The sequence below is a fragment of the Malania oleifera genome, chromosome 11 (assembly GCF_029873635.1).
Source record: "Malania oleifera isolate guangnan ecotype guangnan chromosome 11, ASM2987363v1, whole genome shotgun sequence".
Taxonomy (NCBI): domain Eukaryota; kingdom Viridiplantae; phylum Streptophyta; class Magnoliopsida; order Santalales; family Ximeniaceae; genus Malania; species Malania oleifera.
In genome coordinates this window covers 39,322,046-39,340,338 of record NC_080427.1, presented here as the reverse complement: position 1 = coordinate 39,340,338, position 18,293 = coordinate 39,322,046, and the positions used below count along the sequence as shown (strand labels likewise).

General features: G+C 33.0%; 1 protein-coding gene across 1 annotated transcript; it reads right to left on the bottom strand.

Annotated features, from left to right (window-relative positions):
- Positions 1-335: 335 nt before the first annotated feature.
- On the bottom strand, positions 336-5,550 carry LOC131167665 (receptor protein kinase-like protein ZAR1). The gene is made up of 2 exons (XM_058126485.1): positions 4,039-5,550; positions 336-1,157 (listed from the first exon to the last, which is right to left on the bottom strand). Exons 1-2 carry the CDS (start codon positions 5,315-5,317, stop codon positions 523-525), a joined length of 1,914 nt encoding a protein of 637 aa, XP_057982468.1. The 5' UTR covers positions 5,318-5,550; the 3' UTR covers positions 336-522.
- Between the last annotated feature and the right edge of the window lie 12,743 nt (positions 5,551-18,293).

Genomic DNA, 18,293 nt, shown 5'->3' with positions numbered 1-18,293 from the left:
TATGCAACTACCACATCTTCCAAGTCAATATCATCACTCTATTGATCTTTATCTTTCCGTAATCAATAATGATAAGACAGGGCATCAAATTAATGAAAACTCTTTCTAACCAATGATCATAGAAGCACCAAATTCATCAAGCCACTGTCTCCTCTCTATTTTTACTCTTGAACTCGTATCCTTCAAAAGAATGTTGGCACTTGCAACTAACCCACAAACCCCTATGCTCCTGTTAATTTTTCACCTAGAAGCTACCTCCACAACAACACTCTTTTTTTTTTGGAACAGCTTTTGGGTTACAAAGGAGAACCATAGCTTGTAGTAATAACGGTGACTAACCCAATGAAAAATGCATTTCCTAATGGTAATACTCATCAAGAAACAGATACACATCCAAACAGCCTGTCCAAGGTTTCTCATGAGCCTACAATAGCTTCACCCCTCAGGATTCAGCAAACAGAAAACTTTACAAGATCAAACCCAACCCGACCTCCCAAAAAACTATTCCCCCTCCGCCCGCCCTCATTGCAATTTGAGATGGTCAAGACTCTCAGAAACAGTCCTCATCCTTGGCCGAAGCTCTGGGTCCAGCTCTGTGCAGTTGAGGGCGATATAAAATGCCGCAACAACTTGCTTCTTCGCATGAACTTCAGGTAAAAGTGCAGGGTCTACGATCTCAGACATTGGGCATTCCTCCCTGAATGCCTTCCTCACGAGGCTCTCTACACACTTTCCATCATTTTCTGGCCCTGCCTCGGGCTGTCGACCAGTCAAAATCTCTAAAAGCACAATGCCAAAGGAGTACACATCACATTTTGCCATCAACCTACTTCCTGAAACACGAGCTTCAGGTGCAATGTAAGCAACAGAGGAAGTGGAAAGTTTTGAACCCGTAACAGAGGTTATGCTGTTCAGGTTCTGCCTTTTGGAAGCTGAATTGGTAGACTTGGAGGTTGTTGGCATGAGGCGCATAAGTCCAAAACCTGCTATGTAGGGCTGAAGATCATCGTCTAGAAGGATTTTTGAGGATTTTAAGTTCCCATGAACATATTTTCGAGGGCTACATTCATGTATGTGCATCAGACCCCTGGCCACACCCTGAGCAATCTTCAACCTCGCCCCCCATGACAATGGCGGCAAAGCAGTGGAAGGCCCACCTGCAATATTTAAGGAAAATGAGTCAATGTCCAGATGACAAAACAAAACCATAGATGAGACAAAGCAAAAGCAAAAGCAACCAACCATTTCTTCTAAAATGGAAAACATAAAATGTATTATACAGATTCAGGTGCATGTGTTGGGTGTGGATATTCATTTACAGAGGCCCATCTGACTTCCAGACTCAAGGAAATGGATACAAAACTATAAATTGTCAATGCTGTTAAAATTTTATATCTCAGCATCTTCAAACAGATTGAATTGGTTGTACCCTAATATACTGCATGGAAACTCCTCTCATCTAGATGTACTAATGCAATCTGTCAACCAGGACCATTCATAATCTTCACAATCCAACTCCTATGCAACACAACCACTGAGTAAGCCTGGCAGTTGCACAGCTACCACATCTACTATATTGTGCTAGGGTCGGAAAAAGTATTTTTCCCAGTAAAATGAAGTAAATTATAATAAAACCATCATTTTTATTCCCATTATGACAAAATAAAGTAACAATTTTACTGGAAAAGCCCCGTCTCATTGTAGGAAAATGAATTCATGTCTCTGTCATCTGAGGTCAACCGCATTACATAATAATAATAATAATAATAATAATAATAATAATAATAATGCACGGTTATGTGGATGAATTGTGCATGCAGATTCAAATTAGTAAATTGATGACCAACTGTTTCCTGGGACCATTTTTCTTCTTACGTAGTGTCATCATCAATGGATCTTGATTGCATGAAACACTGCACCTCTTGAGTCTTGGTCATGATGGTGGGGACCAATTAATTGAATTCCATATCTTATTATTTAAGACAGTGAGCTTATCAGAACTGAAGCCAAAATGAAGATGTTCCTAAAGAAATTAAAAGGTAATACTACTAAAGGCACAATGAAAGGCCAGATAGCATCCATTTCACAGGGGAAAGAGGACAAGGAAATACATGCTACAGTTGTATCAGAAAGGAGTTATTATTTCAGTGAATTGACAGAGACAACACCCTGAAAGTTGCAGTCTCGGCTTCACAATCACCCAACACTCGATAAGGCCCAAAAAAGAGACTACATGGATCCTTAGCACAAAAGAAAAATGGTAACGACAGATCATTAATATTGATAGAATTAGTTATTACTTACTGGTAATACGAAAAGCCAGAGATTGTCACCTGTTCCAACTCACAGCCTAGCCGAGGAAGAGATATGGAGATTGCATGGAAGAGCCGATTTTATATATCAGCTATGAGTGGCTAGACCAATGCATGTCTTAATTGTCATTTCATTGCTTATACAAAGGATGGGGATTGGGGGGGGAAAGTCAAGTTTTGCATACTGGTCTTTTGATTTTTATTTTATTTTTATTTTTTGAGGAAAAATACTTCTATCATTTGAATTTTGGGCCTCCAGACAATGCCATTTCACACATATTCTCAATTTCAACACATGGCCCGTCAGATAGCATACAAATATTCCCAAAGGTGCAGAAAACATACGGAAAAAGTCATGGAGAATCAGGACCAAACGAACGATAGAAGTCAACAAGGACGAGGACAGAAACAAAAGACAAGAAAAACTCGAACAATTGGAGAAAACTGAATGACAAGCATGAACATTTACACAATCATTGGTTTGTATCTTACAAGTCCAAGATTTGTACAATATTTGCACTGCTGTTAGAAAAAAATGGACTGAAGGATGAATAATGAGAGGATAAATTCAACAAGCATTAACAGAACCATTTTTAAAATATGTTGTTTCCTTTGATTTCACTTTGACATCCCTACTTATAGTTCTGTCTCTTGACTAAATCTCACCTTAAGAAAATATCAGAGTTTATTTTAACCTAACTCTGTCTCTAGAGCTAAAAGAAAATGACTTGAACCTTAATTAGGTTTGGCATACCACAGACCTGATTAGCAGCATTTAAACCTTAATATATAAAATACATGCAAACCTTATGTTATATAATATCTGTATATAAAGTCAAACATGAATGAGAATTATATGTTTTGAGGCCTGAGGGTTTGACAACCTAAAACCTAAACACGAATGTAAATAATAGTTTATTTTTATAAATGATCCTTAAAAGCTAATATTGCGTTGAAATTGAAATAGAATGCAATGACCGTCGTGAAATCATATTATTTTTCTCAAACTCATGAGATGTGAATCTGTTTCCTTAAATAATGCATTGATAATTTAATAAACAATATATGAACATAAGAATATAAATATAAAAATGGTAAATAAGTGAATAATGCAGAAAAAGGGCTCCTGACATGTACAAATTATTTTAACTTGTACGATATATTATCCCCCTCAGCCCCCCTCCCCCTTTTTTTTTTTCTTTTATCTCCTTTGTGCAAATATAAATATGTCAATGATTTATGAAATATGAAAATTAAACGATGCTACATGAAAGCAATAATACACAGTTTGACCATGCTGCTAAAAGTAATTAAGCAAATGTAACAATTCAAACACACAAAGCCTATATGCTGTAATACTGTAATAATGTCCCAGTCCTATGGTAGATGTAAATTTATAGTCAAGCCCATTTCAAGCATTGCTTATGTCCTAAGAGCTAGCATCAAAGAGTCAAGGTGATGTCAAATATGGGACCCACAATATCAATGTCTAATCTTGCCATTTTTCAATTTTTGACTTTTCAATCCATTGGAAAACCAATTTCATTTTCTCAAGTCTCTTGGAAAGTGAAAATTCTCCTATTTTGTTGAATACCTATTAACCAACACCAACCATACTTTCAAACTGCATGCACAAATGTACTTCACAGATATACTTTAGCACCATAACCCATTTTAAAACTACTAAATACCAAAAAAATTGAACAACAAAGGCAAGGGGAATTACCATGCAGAGCTGTGTACAAGCTCCCATTGCGGATGAAATCAGAAACCAGTAGTTTCTCATCATCTGCATAGTAGTAAGCTCTCAATGGAACAATATTCGGATGGCGAACATTCGCAATAGCTTCAACCTCCGATTCGAACTCCTTGAACCGCCATGTACCATCACCTTCACTCAGCCGTCTCACCGCCACAACTGGCAGCGGTGAAATGCCGGATCCCCTCCCCACCACCACCTTATACACAATGCCACTCCTGCTCTTCCCCACAACATATGCTGATGCCCTCAACAAGTCCTCCAGATCCAAACCAAACCCTTCATCCACCACCACAAATTTACCCTTTTGCCCTTCACAATCGTCCTCCCTCGCCACCCCCTCTTTACCAATCTTACCCTCCCCAAAACCCCCTTTTTTCCGAAACAACCACAGAATCACCGAAACAACCCCAAGTGCCGCCGAAACTCCCGAAATTAACGGTATTGTGACTGCCGCTCCTGTCTCCTTCCCTCTCTCCTTCAATGTGCCATTAGGGTTTTCAGGGTTTTTGGGGTCTTGGAGTTCTGCAAAGGGGCTAGGGTTTTGAGCTTCTGGGCATGGCGTTTCCAACGGGAACCCACAAAGACCAGGATTTCCCGTGAAAGCAGTGGGACCCTGGTTCACTAGTGAACCCTCCTGAGGTATCTTCCCAGTCAGGTTGTTCTGCCGGAGATCCAAGCTCACGATCACCGGCAAATCTCCGTACGACGCCGGAACCTTGCCTGAAAGTTGATTGTTCGATAAATTTAGGGTTCCGCCGAGATTCTTCAGCTGACTGAGGCCTTCCGGAAGAGAGCCATTTAGGCGATTGGAAGATAAATCTAAATGCGTAAGATTTTTTAGGGTTTCGATTTCGGGCGGTATCGAGCCGGAGAGAGAGTTGTGGGAGAGGTCTAAATAGACAAGAGAAGTGGCGTTGAAGAGGCGAGACGGGATGGGTTTGGAGAAGTTGTTGTGAGAAAGAGAGAGTCGCCGGAGAGTAACCACGGCGCCGAGCTCCGACGGAATGTAGCCGGTGAACCCCCTCCGGGAGAGAATCAGCCCGGTCACTCGCTGGCGCACGCACGTGACGCCGACCCAGCCGCACGGGGTCAAGTCGGATTCCGACCACGCGTCGAGCACGTGCTCCAGGTCGCCGGAGATGGCGGCTTTGAGCGCGAGGAGAGATAGCCCGTCGGAGTTGAGAGAAGAAGAGAATGAAGCAAAGAGCACAAGAAATGAAGCCACCAGGAGTGGGAACACCATCTTCAATCAAATCGATATGTGAAACCACTAGAAGATGAACTGTTCTAGATGGTGATCGCCATTTCTGCAACGAGCAGTTGCAGAGAAATGGGACAAACTAAGAAGAATTAGAAGAAGAGTGTGATTTTGCAGTGAAATGTTTTTTCTGAGTTTGAATTTTGGTGGGTCGTTCTCGAGGTGGCTGAGTAACTCAGCTATGGAGTTTGAATACTATAAACTTGTGATATAGCCACATAGGTCTGCTATTTTGAATAAAATTTCTTTTAAGCCCCTAAGGCCCTAAAAGAGGTTTCTAAAAAAAATTAAAAAATATATATATAAAATAATTAAAAGTTAAAAAAATGTGTTCTTATTTCAGAGGATAAAGTAAATTAAAATGGACCAACTCATCATTTATACTTTATATTCTATGTGAGTAAAGTAATAAACTCCATAAATAACCTAAAAGACAAGTCTTTTTTAAGTATCTAAAGTAGAATTTGTGGTTCTTCTTTCTCGAGTCAACAAAGGGTACAATAGGTGTGATCTGAATCTAGGAAAATATTCTCCCAAGTTAAAGGGCATTGCATGTTAAATGCAGGACAAGATAACCCAACTCTATTCAGACAATTCAAATTTTGTAAGCAACGAGGGGATTGTTCCTCATTGTATAATTTGTAATTTATAAATCATTTAATATCATGTTTGTATTTAACTTATACAAGTAATGAATATGGTCTCAAAGTTTTTTATCACACAATTTAAAATTTATTAAAAAAATAATGAAAATTAATGGTTGGTAAAAAAAAATATACTAATTAATGATAGAATAAATCCAATTAACGAATTAATAAAAACTAATAAGGAATGGGAAAACATTAAATGGTGAGACTTCTAACCCATCTGATAATGTAAATGGGAGAAATAGTAGCTTCAATCATGAAATGTTGTAGTATGTATTGGATTTTTATTAGGGGTAGCAAAATGGGTTAACGAGGGTTCGAACGGGTTATAAATGTGTCAGGGTTAAATAGATTTCGATTCGGGTTACCCGTTATTAATGGGTAACTACTATGTAAATCCAAACTCATTCATTTAATAAACGGATTACCCATTTAAAAAATATAAATTATTTATTTTAAATATTTTTAAATATTTTATATAAAATGATATATTTAAAAAAATACTCTATTTTATTTTTAAACAGGTCACCCGACGAGTGACTCGACCTAAACCGGCCTAACCCGCTTAATAAACGGGTCGGGTCAGGATTGACCTATTTATAAACGGGTCAACTTATATTGAATCCAAACTCAGTTTAAATTAGCGGGTCACGGATCACGCATAATCCGTCAAGTTTTGACCCATTTTATCACTCCTAATTTTTATTGGTTTGCTACTTGCATTTTGAAGTGTTATGGGAGGTGGCTTGAAATAGTGGTTGTAAACGTAAATGAAGGGAAAAATAATTGTAACATTTATTGAATGAAATTTATAACCCTAGATGGATGGTTGTAGGTATTAATTGATTTCATGATTGTGTAAGGAAAAAAAAGGCTATAAATACTTCTATGATTGTGTCTTTTAATAAATAAATTTTACAATATATAATAAATATATTCTCACTTTTACGTACACCTTTTCATAATTACTTTGCTTTTTTACACATGTGATATTCTAGATTCTTCTTATTATTCATTTTATTCTACAAGCAGAGCCAGCGAAACAAGTATAGAAATTGATCATAACCACAACTAAGAGTAGCAAAATGAGTCGAAATTCGATAAATGATGCATGACCATTTAAATCGGGTTTGGATTTAATATAAGTTGATTCGTTTATAAACAGCTCAATCCGGACTCGACTAGTTTATTAAACGGGTTAGGCGTGTTTGGATCGGATCACCCATTTGAATGCTTTTCTTTTGTTTTTTTTTTAATATCATTTTATATGAAATGTTTACAAATTTTTAAAATAAATAAATTATATTTTTAAAATGGGTGATCCATTTTAAAGAACGGACATCATTCTCGGGTCCCAATTTCGCTTTTTAAGATTTAACCGGACAGATTTCGTCTTTTGCACGCCGTAAGCATCACTTTAGGACTAGTGTAAGTGGACTAGATTATGTCATATTTTAGTTTAAAATATGTCTGATTTAAATTGATTATTTTATTTTAATTATATCTGTATGTCTTAACTAAATTAAACAGCGAAGATTTGATCAAATCGGATTTTTGGAAATATATTTTAGAATTAAATTAAACTGTGGGGATTTGAACAAATCGGGTTTTTAGGAATATATTTTGAAATTAAATTAAACTGCTGAGATTTGATCATATTTTTATTTTAAATATAATCGATTAAATTTGAGTATATGAATTTGATGATACTAATTTTATTTAAATATTTATGTAAGTAAAACTGAAGTAGGTAGATTTGATCCTATCGTATTTTTTTATAATATGTTTGAGTTAAATTAAATATGTGAAGGTGATCATACCCACATTTTTAATAAAATATACTCGAGTATATTATTATATATTTTCTCTCATAATTTATTAAATTATAATTAACAAGCAAATCGTGTGGTATGAGTTTAATTTATTTTATTGCATAATTAAGTATGTTGGGATTTTTACGGTATTATATTTATTATGTGTTTTATTGGAAATAATGATACAATTTTATTTCAAATTATATGTTGAGAAAATGATAAGGTTATTATACTGTTTTGCTGCATAAATTGCAATTATATGTTTCAAGAACCCTGATAGTTACAGAAGAATATTAATATAGTCACACTGTTATGGAAGTGTTGGCAGTGGATAGTCAATTTGGCCTGAGTAGGATTGTAACCACATGTTTCTGGATCAGGTTGTGGTAGGCAAATTGATCTTACAAACATAAACTTTTGACTTAACTTCGGTCGGTCAACCAATGCTAAGTTTAGTTTTCAGATCGCACAACTCGTCATGGGGGTTAAACATGACATGCATCAATCAGGAGTTGTTCTTTTATATATATTTGTGTATTTATATGACTTTGACCATTAAATAGGTATATATGTTGTTTTGGAAAAAAGTACGTATATTTATTTAAATATACAATTCAATGCTTATAAATGCAATTTCTAATATCTTAAAGTTATTTAAAATTATTGTTAAATTATTTAAAATTATCTTACATTTCAGATACCTTGAGAAATATAGGTAAAATCAGAGTAGCGTAACAGAAGCATGAGTGGAATTAGGAAGAGCGTTTTAGAGAAAATATTAAATTTGTTATTTTTGATATATTTTAGAATTTTAAGGATGTATTAAATTTGATATTGAAGATATTGTTATAATGAAGTTATTCAGTACTTTAGTATAATGAATTTGAGGTCTTCTACTGTATAAAAATTCAAGTCGTTACAGTTGGTATAAGAGTAAATTTTTGGGTTACTACACCCGAACCAGAATCTTTTTAACCCCAACCCGATTATAACCCACTTGAACCAGACCCGTTAACCCATTTTGCCACCCCTAGCCACAACACAAACTAAATTGAACTAAAAAATCAATTAACTATCATTCAAATTTTATTTTTTCTTATTTTTAAAATTTTTATTTCAATTTGATAATTACAAAAATTACAGCCAACCAAATCGGTATCTTATAAATGTTTAAATATATAATATACAAACACTTATCATATATATTTAAATTATTTATTATTTTATTATAAACAGTGTATTTTTAATTTGTATATTTCAATTCAATTACGGTTGAATACTAATATAAAGTATCATTAGATCCGTGTTCGTTTAACTAATCAAAATCATTTAATTATTTTTTCATTTTAATTTTAGTTTAAGTTCTAAATTTTTATTTCAATTTAAAAAAAAAATTCACAATCAATCGAATCGGTATCTTATAAATGTTTAAATATATAATATACAAACACTTATCATATATGTTTAAAATATTTATTATTTTATTATAAATAGTGTATTTTTAGATTATATATTTCAATTTAGTTACTGTTGAATATTAATATAAAATATCATTTGATCCATCTTCGACTAATTAAAACGATTTGGCTTCAATTCATTTTATATTAGTTTGAATTAGAAAAAAAAAAAAAAAAAATTGAAGCAGATTGTGTATAAAATTATACTTTTTAGGGGCCAATGTGTAATTCTAAGAAGTGTGAGCAGGGTGGGGGCGTGGGACGGTGGGACTTGGGAGGGACCAGTGTGTAAATAAGTACGGACCGTTGGTTGGTGTCAGAAAATCATATGATAGGGATGCACGCCTGTGAACTGCTTTTTCAGGGTAAATTAGAAGGGTATTTTCGTAATTTTATCATCAAAATCGTGAAATTCAAACTGCAAGAAAACGGACAAATTGTCCCCAAAAAAAAGTACAAATTTGTAATTACGAATCCCCAGCTCTAATTTTTTTTTTTGTTTGTTTGTTTGTTTTTTTATTACTTGTACTTTTTAAAAATTGAAAATAAAGAGAGGTTAAATGAGATGAATTAATGGTTTCATAATCACATAAGATTTGAATTATATAAAACGGATTCATGATAATACAAGTAAGGTCATGATAATACTTGATTGGGTCATGCCATATGAGTCCAATTTTAGTGAATCCCATCATATATATTATGATGTCATATCAAAGAGCCGTTTTATATAAAATGGGTCTATGATAATAGAGACCCATACAGTAATACTTTATTACGTTCTACAATATGGGTCCCATAGTAAAGAATCTCGTCATATATTATAGTGTGAGTCTGTGTCATCACAATCCTGTGCTATTTAGTATTTTTTTATTTATCATATATATGATAGTAATAAGTAGGGGTATGCAATCGGTCGATTTGATCAATTAACCGAATTAACCAATTTTTTTTTTTGTTAACTCCACTCTATAACCGAATCAACTAAATTGAGCTATTTAATCGAATCATACCCGACCGAACCAAATTATCGAATAATTTCGTTTAATTAAATTTAATCAAATAAAATTAAAATTATTTATAGAAAAAAAAATATGAATTTATAATTTGTATGCTGAAATTAGAATGATCGAATGGAACATTAGAAGTTTGGAACCCTACCCTAAAATCATATAATTTAATAATTTAGATTTAATTATTAATTAATTAAAATTCGAGTAATTCGATTAATTAAATTACATTTTCCTCATAACCGAACCGAAAACCGAATATCCAAATTTACCACATTCTGGAATCGAACTAAATCGAACAGCAAATTAACCGAACCGAACCAAATTGACCGAATTCGGTCGGTTAATTTGGTTAAAACCGAATTATGTTTATCCCTAGTAATAGGGTTCGTGGATCAATATTGAAATTTTTTACAAAATCGGTTAATTAATCTTGTAATATTGCATTATTTGCATATTTAGAAAATAAGCATATAATGGGATTAAGAGGAATGGAACCAAATCTATTATTTGATTGTTTTTTTTATATTTATTCAATTTTTTACAACATTTTATTTTTTTCACATTTCATATTGTAAATTAAACGAGCATATAATTGGAGTAATTTTTAAAATAATTTTCTTACCAGTCATCACACAAAAATTCAGTTTAAATTTAAATTTAAAATAGTCTTAAATTTTTTCAAATTACTTGCGAATTCCCCCATGCCTATTTTTTTTTTTTTTGGTTTTTTTTTTTTTAAATAAAAGGGTAGGTAGAACGAGATTCTTTAATATATATATATATATATATATATATAGTACACATGTATTGAAAAATCATTAAATAGTGTTCCAGCTTTTTTAGTGGTAAAATTTGTTAAGAGATCATTTGGAACTACTTATATAAAAATATATTTTTTTTAAAGTATTAAATTTAATAAGTGTTGAATTAAACAAGTGTTACAAGTTATAATGGTGTTTGGTTAGATTTAAAATAAGTGGTATTTGAATATTTACTTTTATTATAGGGCACCATATGATTATTTTGGTATCATATATTATTCTTAAACATATTTTAAATTATAAATATTATTATTTTTAATTAAAAATTTCATTAATAATTATTTTAATTATTTATAACTCAAATTTAAATATTTTCTATTAAAAAATAATATAGGATTATCATTAATGTAACATGTTATTAATGTATATTTATAATATGTGATTATGACATCAATATATGTTTAAAAATAATGTTAGCCTTGATGGCTACACCATCATTGTTTAATGTGTTTTGATGATATTAACTTATACATTGTTCCTATTTTTTTCTTATCTTTGCAGATCATGTTTAGTACATGCACTTGTACATGAAGTACTAGATCGAAGGTAAAGATCGAATTGAGTAGACGTCAAGAAGAAAAGATCAAATGGACACGTACGCGGAATGACCCAAGCACAACTGGAAGCTTAATTGTAGAATTATTTGTAATAAAGGTTGTGTATGGTAAGAACTTTTTGTAACTCTTGCATTTTGTTTCTTGAATGATTTATGAACAAGAGTTGAGCAATGCACATACATACTAGGACACATGAGTTTATAGGATTGCACTAAAGTTATAAACATAAACTCACATTTCATGGTTTTCAAAGTTAAATTTAAAGAGTTTGTTAAATGAATCATAAGTTCAAATATGTTTTCAAAAGGGAAAAGTTTTACACATTTTGGTTTTATAAGCATTTTCATACTTGGTCCCATTTGTGTCTAAACGAGCTTTATGTCTTTAAGTGTTAAGAAAGTCAAAAATATTTTATAAAGGATATATCAAGCATATAAGATATCTAAAGAAGAGAGTTATGGCGGCAACTGAATGAGTGTCAATCAGATTTTCCTTGGTTGGTCATGGGTGATTTTAATGTTATTTGAACGGATACTGAAAGAATTGGTGAAATCCTAGACCACTGTTACCTATGATGGAGTTTAATGACAGCTTAAATCATTGTGGTCTCTTTGATTTATCAAACACAAGCTCACGAATGTCATGATGCAATGGCCATGAAGGGGTGGCTCATCGTTGGGCTAGGTTTGATCGTGTTCTCATTAATAATGGTTTTGCCAACCTATATGGTTCGGCTCAATTCAAATATTTATTTCTGAAATCTTCAGATTACAGCCCTATGGTGGTATATACAAATACGCCTTTCTCTCTGTATGACCCTACCCTATTTCGATTCTTGAATATGTGGAGCTCGCATGATATGTTTTTGTCGTGCTTTAAAGATGCTTGGATCAGGAATGACTCGATCTTAGGTCTTTTGAAACTTACTATTCGCCTTAAGAGAACTAAAGTTGCATTACGTGCATGGAATAAAAATGTCGTTGGGAGAGTGGGAGAAAATTTAAAAGCTCTTGAGGAAAAGATGGAATATCTAGAAAATCAACTGTAAGCAGGTTTTTCTGAGGACGCCGAAGCTGATTACTTGACTACTAAGTTGGAAATTCAGGTGTGGGAGAATAGGAAAACATCTCGCCTAGGACAAATTGCGAAAAAAAAATGGTTGATTGAGGGGGATCAAAACTTTAAATTCTTCCATTCAGTTATCAATTAGAAGCAGAATAAGAGTCGTATAGACCGTATGGTTCTGAACGACAGGAGGATATTGGAGGGTGCAAAAGTAATTCATAATGAAGCATCTGTTTTTTTCCAAAATTTTCTTTCAGAGTCTTCAGCGATTAAACCATACGATCTCTCCGAGTTAATTCTAAGGCAAATTTCAGATGTTGATAATAATTTCCTTTGCGCTGAACTGACAGAAGAAGAAGTTAAAAGAGCGGTGTTCTCTATTCCCAAAGAAAGCAATTTGGGTCCGGATGGATTTGACTTTGAATTTTATAAATCTTGTTGGGACATTATAAAAAAAGATCTCTTGGATGCGGTAATGGATTTTTTTCAGGGCACTTCTCTTTCCAAATTTTTTTCCTCTTCGTTTATTGTTTCAATTCCAAAGGTGGATAATCCTTCTAGTTTTGATAAATTTCGGCCTATTAGTTTATGTTCTGTGGCTTATAAATTTTTTTCCAAGATTATTGTTTTTAGACTAACTGAGGTTGTTGACAAGTTGGTCTTGCATGAACAAGGTACTTTTATTCTTGGGCGTAGTATTTTTGAAAATATTACACTTGCTCAAGAAATGGTTCAGTCTTTGCACAAAAAAATAACTAGCGGCAATGTGATGGTAAAACTCGATATGGCTAAGGCTTATGATAGAGTGAATTGGAATTTTCTTCTGGAGGTTCTTAAGGTTTTTTGTTTCTCTGAGAGGTTTTGTAAGCTTATAAAAAATTGTGTGGAGTCCCCATGGTTTTCTGTTTTGATGAACGAAACCTTTAAAGGATTTTTTCAATCTACGAGAGGTTTGCGGCAAGGGGAGCCACTCTCTCTTTATTTATTCATCGTAATGGATGAGCTTTTGACAAGGTTACTTAAGAAAAACTATGAGAATGGTCGAATTGGTCAATTTTATCATCCGATTGGGGCCCTATTGGTTTCGCATTTGTTATATGCGGATGATATTCTTATTTTTGCGAATGGTGAGAAGAGGTCTATTAGAAATTTAGTTTTTTAACTCTTGAAATATATGAGAAGTGGTCAAGCCAAAAAATCAGTAAGACAAAGTCAGCATTATTCCTTTCGAAATACATCAATCCTGCTCGGAAGCGTGGTTTATTAAGAATCGCGGGTTTCATGGAAGGTAAATTCCTAGTTACATATTTGGGTGCGCCTTTGGTGTCTGGAAAATTGTCGTCCAGGATAGTGGAGCCACTTGTGGAGAAGATTAGAAAGAAAATTGTAGGGTGGAAATCTAAGTTGCTCTCGCAAGGTGGAAGATTGATTTTATTAAAACATGTGTTTTCTAGCATGTCTATTCATTTGATGTCTATTATTAAGGTTTCGCAGGTCACATATTCTTGCATTAACTCTTTTTTTCTAATTTTTTATGGGGAGAGGTGAAAGAAAAAAGAAAGATTCACTGGTGTTCTTGGGGGAAAATTTGTAAACCTACCTCAGAAGGTGGTATGGGTTTAAGAGATCTTAAGGAAATTCAGAAATCTCTCCTCATGAAATTTGCCTTCACATTGCTTACCTCTAACAATCTATGGGCAGATTTTTTCAGGGCTAAATATTGCGGAAATGATCATTTATTAATAAGGAAGGGGAGACCAAATGACTCTCGGTTCTAGAAATCAATTATGGCCACTATACCAGAAGTTATAGATAATGTTAAAATTTGGTAAGAGGTGGGAACTCTTCTTTTTGGTTCGATAGGTGGCTGTCATCAGGCTCGTTATCTGTGAGCACTGAGGATATTTTGAATAAGAAACTGTGTATTAAGGATTGTTGTCCAAATAATAATTGGAACTCTGATTTAGTATTAGAATTGGTTGGTGCCAATAAAACAAGGGAAATTTTGCACCAAGTGCCGGAGGGTAAAAGTGGGCAGGATGTTTTTGTTTGGAAGCCTGCCCCTGATGATAATTTTTCTACAAAAATGGCTTGGGAGGCAATGAGGAGCAGAAGTGACAATTTTGTGTGGAATAACTGGTTTTGGCATTCTTTATTACTCAGAAGAATCTCAATGTGTTTATGGAGAACCTTGTTTAAATGCTTAGCTGTAGATGATATAATTTAGGCCAAAGAAATATCGATGGCTTCGACATGTGATTGTTGCATTCAGAGAAGTCAGAAAAACATTGATCATATTCTTTCTTTAGGTGAGGTGGCTTCAGAGGTTTGACATCGGGCTAGTGTGACATTGAGGATTCCTTTCTAAAGATCTCTTCCTTGGAAAAGCAAAATGGCAAATTGGTTCCACTATGCTTAAAAATCGTCTATTAAAGGAATTTTTATCAGACTGATTCTGTGTTTGATTACGTGGTGTCTCTGGAATCGAACATGTAAAGCGAGAATGGAAGGAGTTTATCAAATTGCATATCAGATGTGGAGAAATGTTTGATTTTGAGTTAGTTTTATTGCTGAGACAACCAATTCTTTTCAAAAATTGAAGAAGTCGGACATTAAGATTTTGTATGAGTTTCAAATTAAGCATCAGGGAGTTTGCGAAAGGCCTGAAAAAATTGTTTCGTGGGTTAAACCTCCAGTAGGGTGGATAAAACTTAATTGTGATGGTAGTTGTAGGGGTAATCCGAGTACTTTGGGAAGTGGAGAAATTATTCGGGATTGTCATGGCATGGTAAAAGCAGTTTTTTCAAGTTATTTTGGCAATGGTACAAATAATAGTGCGGAATTAAAAGCAATCAGAGAAAGAATTCGTTTGTGTAAACGTTTGCATTATTTTAATGTGATTATTGAAAGTGACTCACGAATTGTAGTTGATTGGTTTTGAAAAGGCAGATGTACTTTGTGGTATCTTTAGAAATTTTGGGAGGAGCTCATGGTGGAGCTAGAAGGAGTGAACGTCATGGTGAGACATCAATATAGGGAAGACAATAGTGCGGCTGATTTTCTTGCTAAAGAAGGAGAAATGAGAAACAATGTAATTTACGAAGAACAACACCTTCTACCATGTTATCTGAAAGGTATTCTTATGATGGATAGGTGGGGTATCGTTTCTATTCGTCATTAGTTCAACTCTAAAGTTTCGTTTGGTGTATTTTGTTTAGAGTTTGGTTGTGTTTATGTTTTTTATCTTCTTTGTTAGTTTTGTTTAGTTTTGTTGTCCTAATTTGGTTGGTTGCTGGTGTTGATTTTTTCTTTAATTTTTCTTTTATTTTATCTTGTAACCACGGTATTCCTCCGCCAAAAGTGAGGGTATATTAATAAATAAATGAAGATGCAGCCCTCTTTTATTAAAAAATAAATAAAAAATGATATCTAAATGATCTTTCAAATATATTTTCATTATTCAAGATATCTTATCATCAAGGGGAAACTTATTTGAACGTATTTTGAACTTCATTAGATTTAATATCTTTCTTATATTTTGTCCAAGAAATTTTTTAAGTCGTTAAAAGGCTTTTTGACAAGGAAAAACCGAGCAATAGTCGTTTACGTAGTGTAGTCTCGAGTCCTGAATATTTTTTGGTATTTAGAGCATAACTTTTGTTAGAAAAGTCCAAATAGGATGATCTTAGTGTCTATGGAAAGCTAATAAAAAATCCCACAACTTTCATGTTGATGACTTTTTCTGATTTAGGGTAATCATCGACGTATGCACGAAACCATCGATGGTTTTAGAGAGCTCAGAAAAATCGTCGACAGTTTAGGACGGTGACAGAATACCAACGACTAGAAAACGGCTAGTTTCACTTGGGATTCACTCCCAACAGTCCAATAACGGCTAACTTCAATTTTTGGCTATAAATACAAGTTCATATACTTGTTTAGTATGATTTTGATTATTTATTACAAGCATTTTGTGAAAAATATCTTTAAATCCAAAACCAAACACTTTACACTTGCATTATAGTCATTCATTCACAAAGTGCTCAATCTCTCTTGCTCATTCATCATGTTTGAATCATTCCTTAAGAGAGTAGTGTGAGGTTTGAATAGTATTTCATATTTTCTCATTTGAGGAACATTGATTTGTAATCTTCCATCTTTTTGAAAGGTTTTTTGTGAACTGGTTTGGTGAAGGTTCTTTGTAAACCAAGTAAAAGCTCTTTGTGAGCGCGTAGAGAGTTGTTCCCAAGTGTAGGATTTTGTACCCGAGTTGTAAGGTTTGCTTCACCGGGGAAGGAACATCTATAGTGGATTATGGAATCCTTAACTTGGTGCTAAGGTGTGGACGTAGGCTTGGTGTCGAACCACGTTAAAACCCGATTTTAAGCTTTTCTCTCCCTACTCTTTATTATATTGTCTTGTGATTGATTTGAATTTGCTATGTATTGTGATATAATTGCTTGCTTCTTGCCAAGTATTTTATTTTGTAAAGAAAATTTTAAATACGAGAAAAAAGTCATTCACCTCCCCCCCTCTAGTTCTATATTGTATATCTGTTGCGGGGTACACACACGTATATACTTCACGAGTTACGATGATTATTTATAGTTAATTTAAATATATAGATGATTTATTTTATTCCAAAATTTAATTATATTTTATTAATATTTAATAGCTTATAATTCATGATAAAACAATATATAATTAAATTTTAATTAAAAATTTAATTATATATTATTTTATTGTTATTTTTTAATTAAACTTTAAACATTTTTATTATGTAAAAATAATATAATATTATTTTTTATTCATAATAATTTTGTTCTTAATTTACGTTAAGATCATATAATTAATTAAATTAGAATTTTTATTTTTAATATTAATTTAAATTAATAGATGATTCTTTTTCTTCATTCCAAAATGGAATTATGTTTTATTAATAATTAATATATTACAATACATAATAAAATAATATATAATTATCTTCTAATGTATTTTTTTAATTAGAAAATAGTCATTAAATTTTTTTTACGTTTATAAAATTGATGTCACGTATGAACAGTGTTATACGTGTTACGTATAAGTGCCCAAAAAGTTATTTCTCAAAATTCACTTAAATATTTATAAAAAAAAAGTACTTTTTGCCGTAAGTGTTTACTAAATGTCACTTTATTTTATTTTATTTTTATAAAAGTGCTTATTTTAAGTGCCACTTTTTTAGTTCTAAAAGTTTTGTACTTGATGTCGTCTTGAACATCGCATTTAATAAAAATAAAAATATTATTTGTAATTCATTTATTTTCTTTAATAACTAAACCCGAAAATGTAAATATTTTTTCTAGATTTTTTCCTAATATATATATTTTTTTCAAGCTGAACTTATTTTTTTCGGTAGCATCTACGCACCTAGCCTCCAGCTCAGGACCATGCTTTAGCTTCTGCACATTTTTGCAGCACTTGTGTTCAGTGAAGATGCTTACCAGCTATACCCACCGTTTCTTTTGCGCAACTTCGCTTATATATAGCAAGAGATTACGCTGTCTAACTAAACAATGGATTTTGGGAATTGGACTCTTATTAGAAGGCC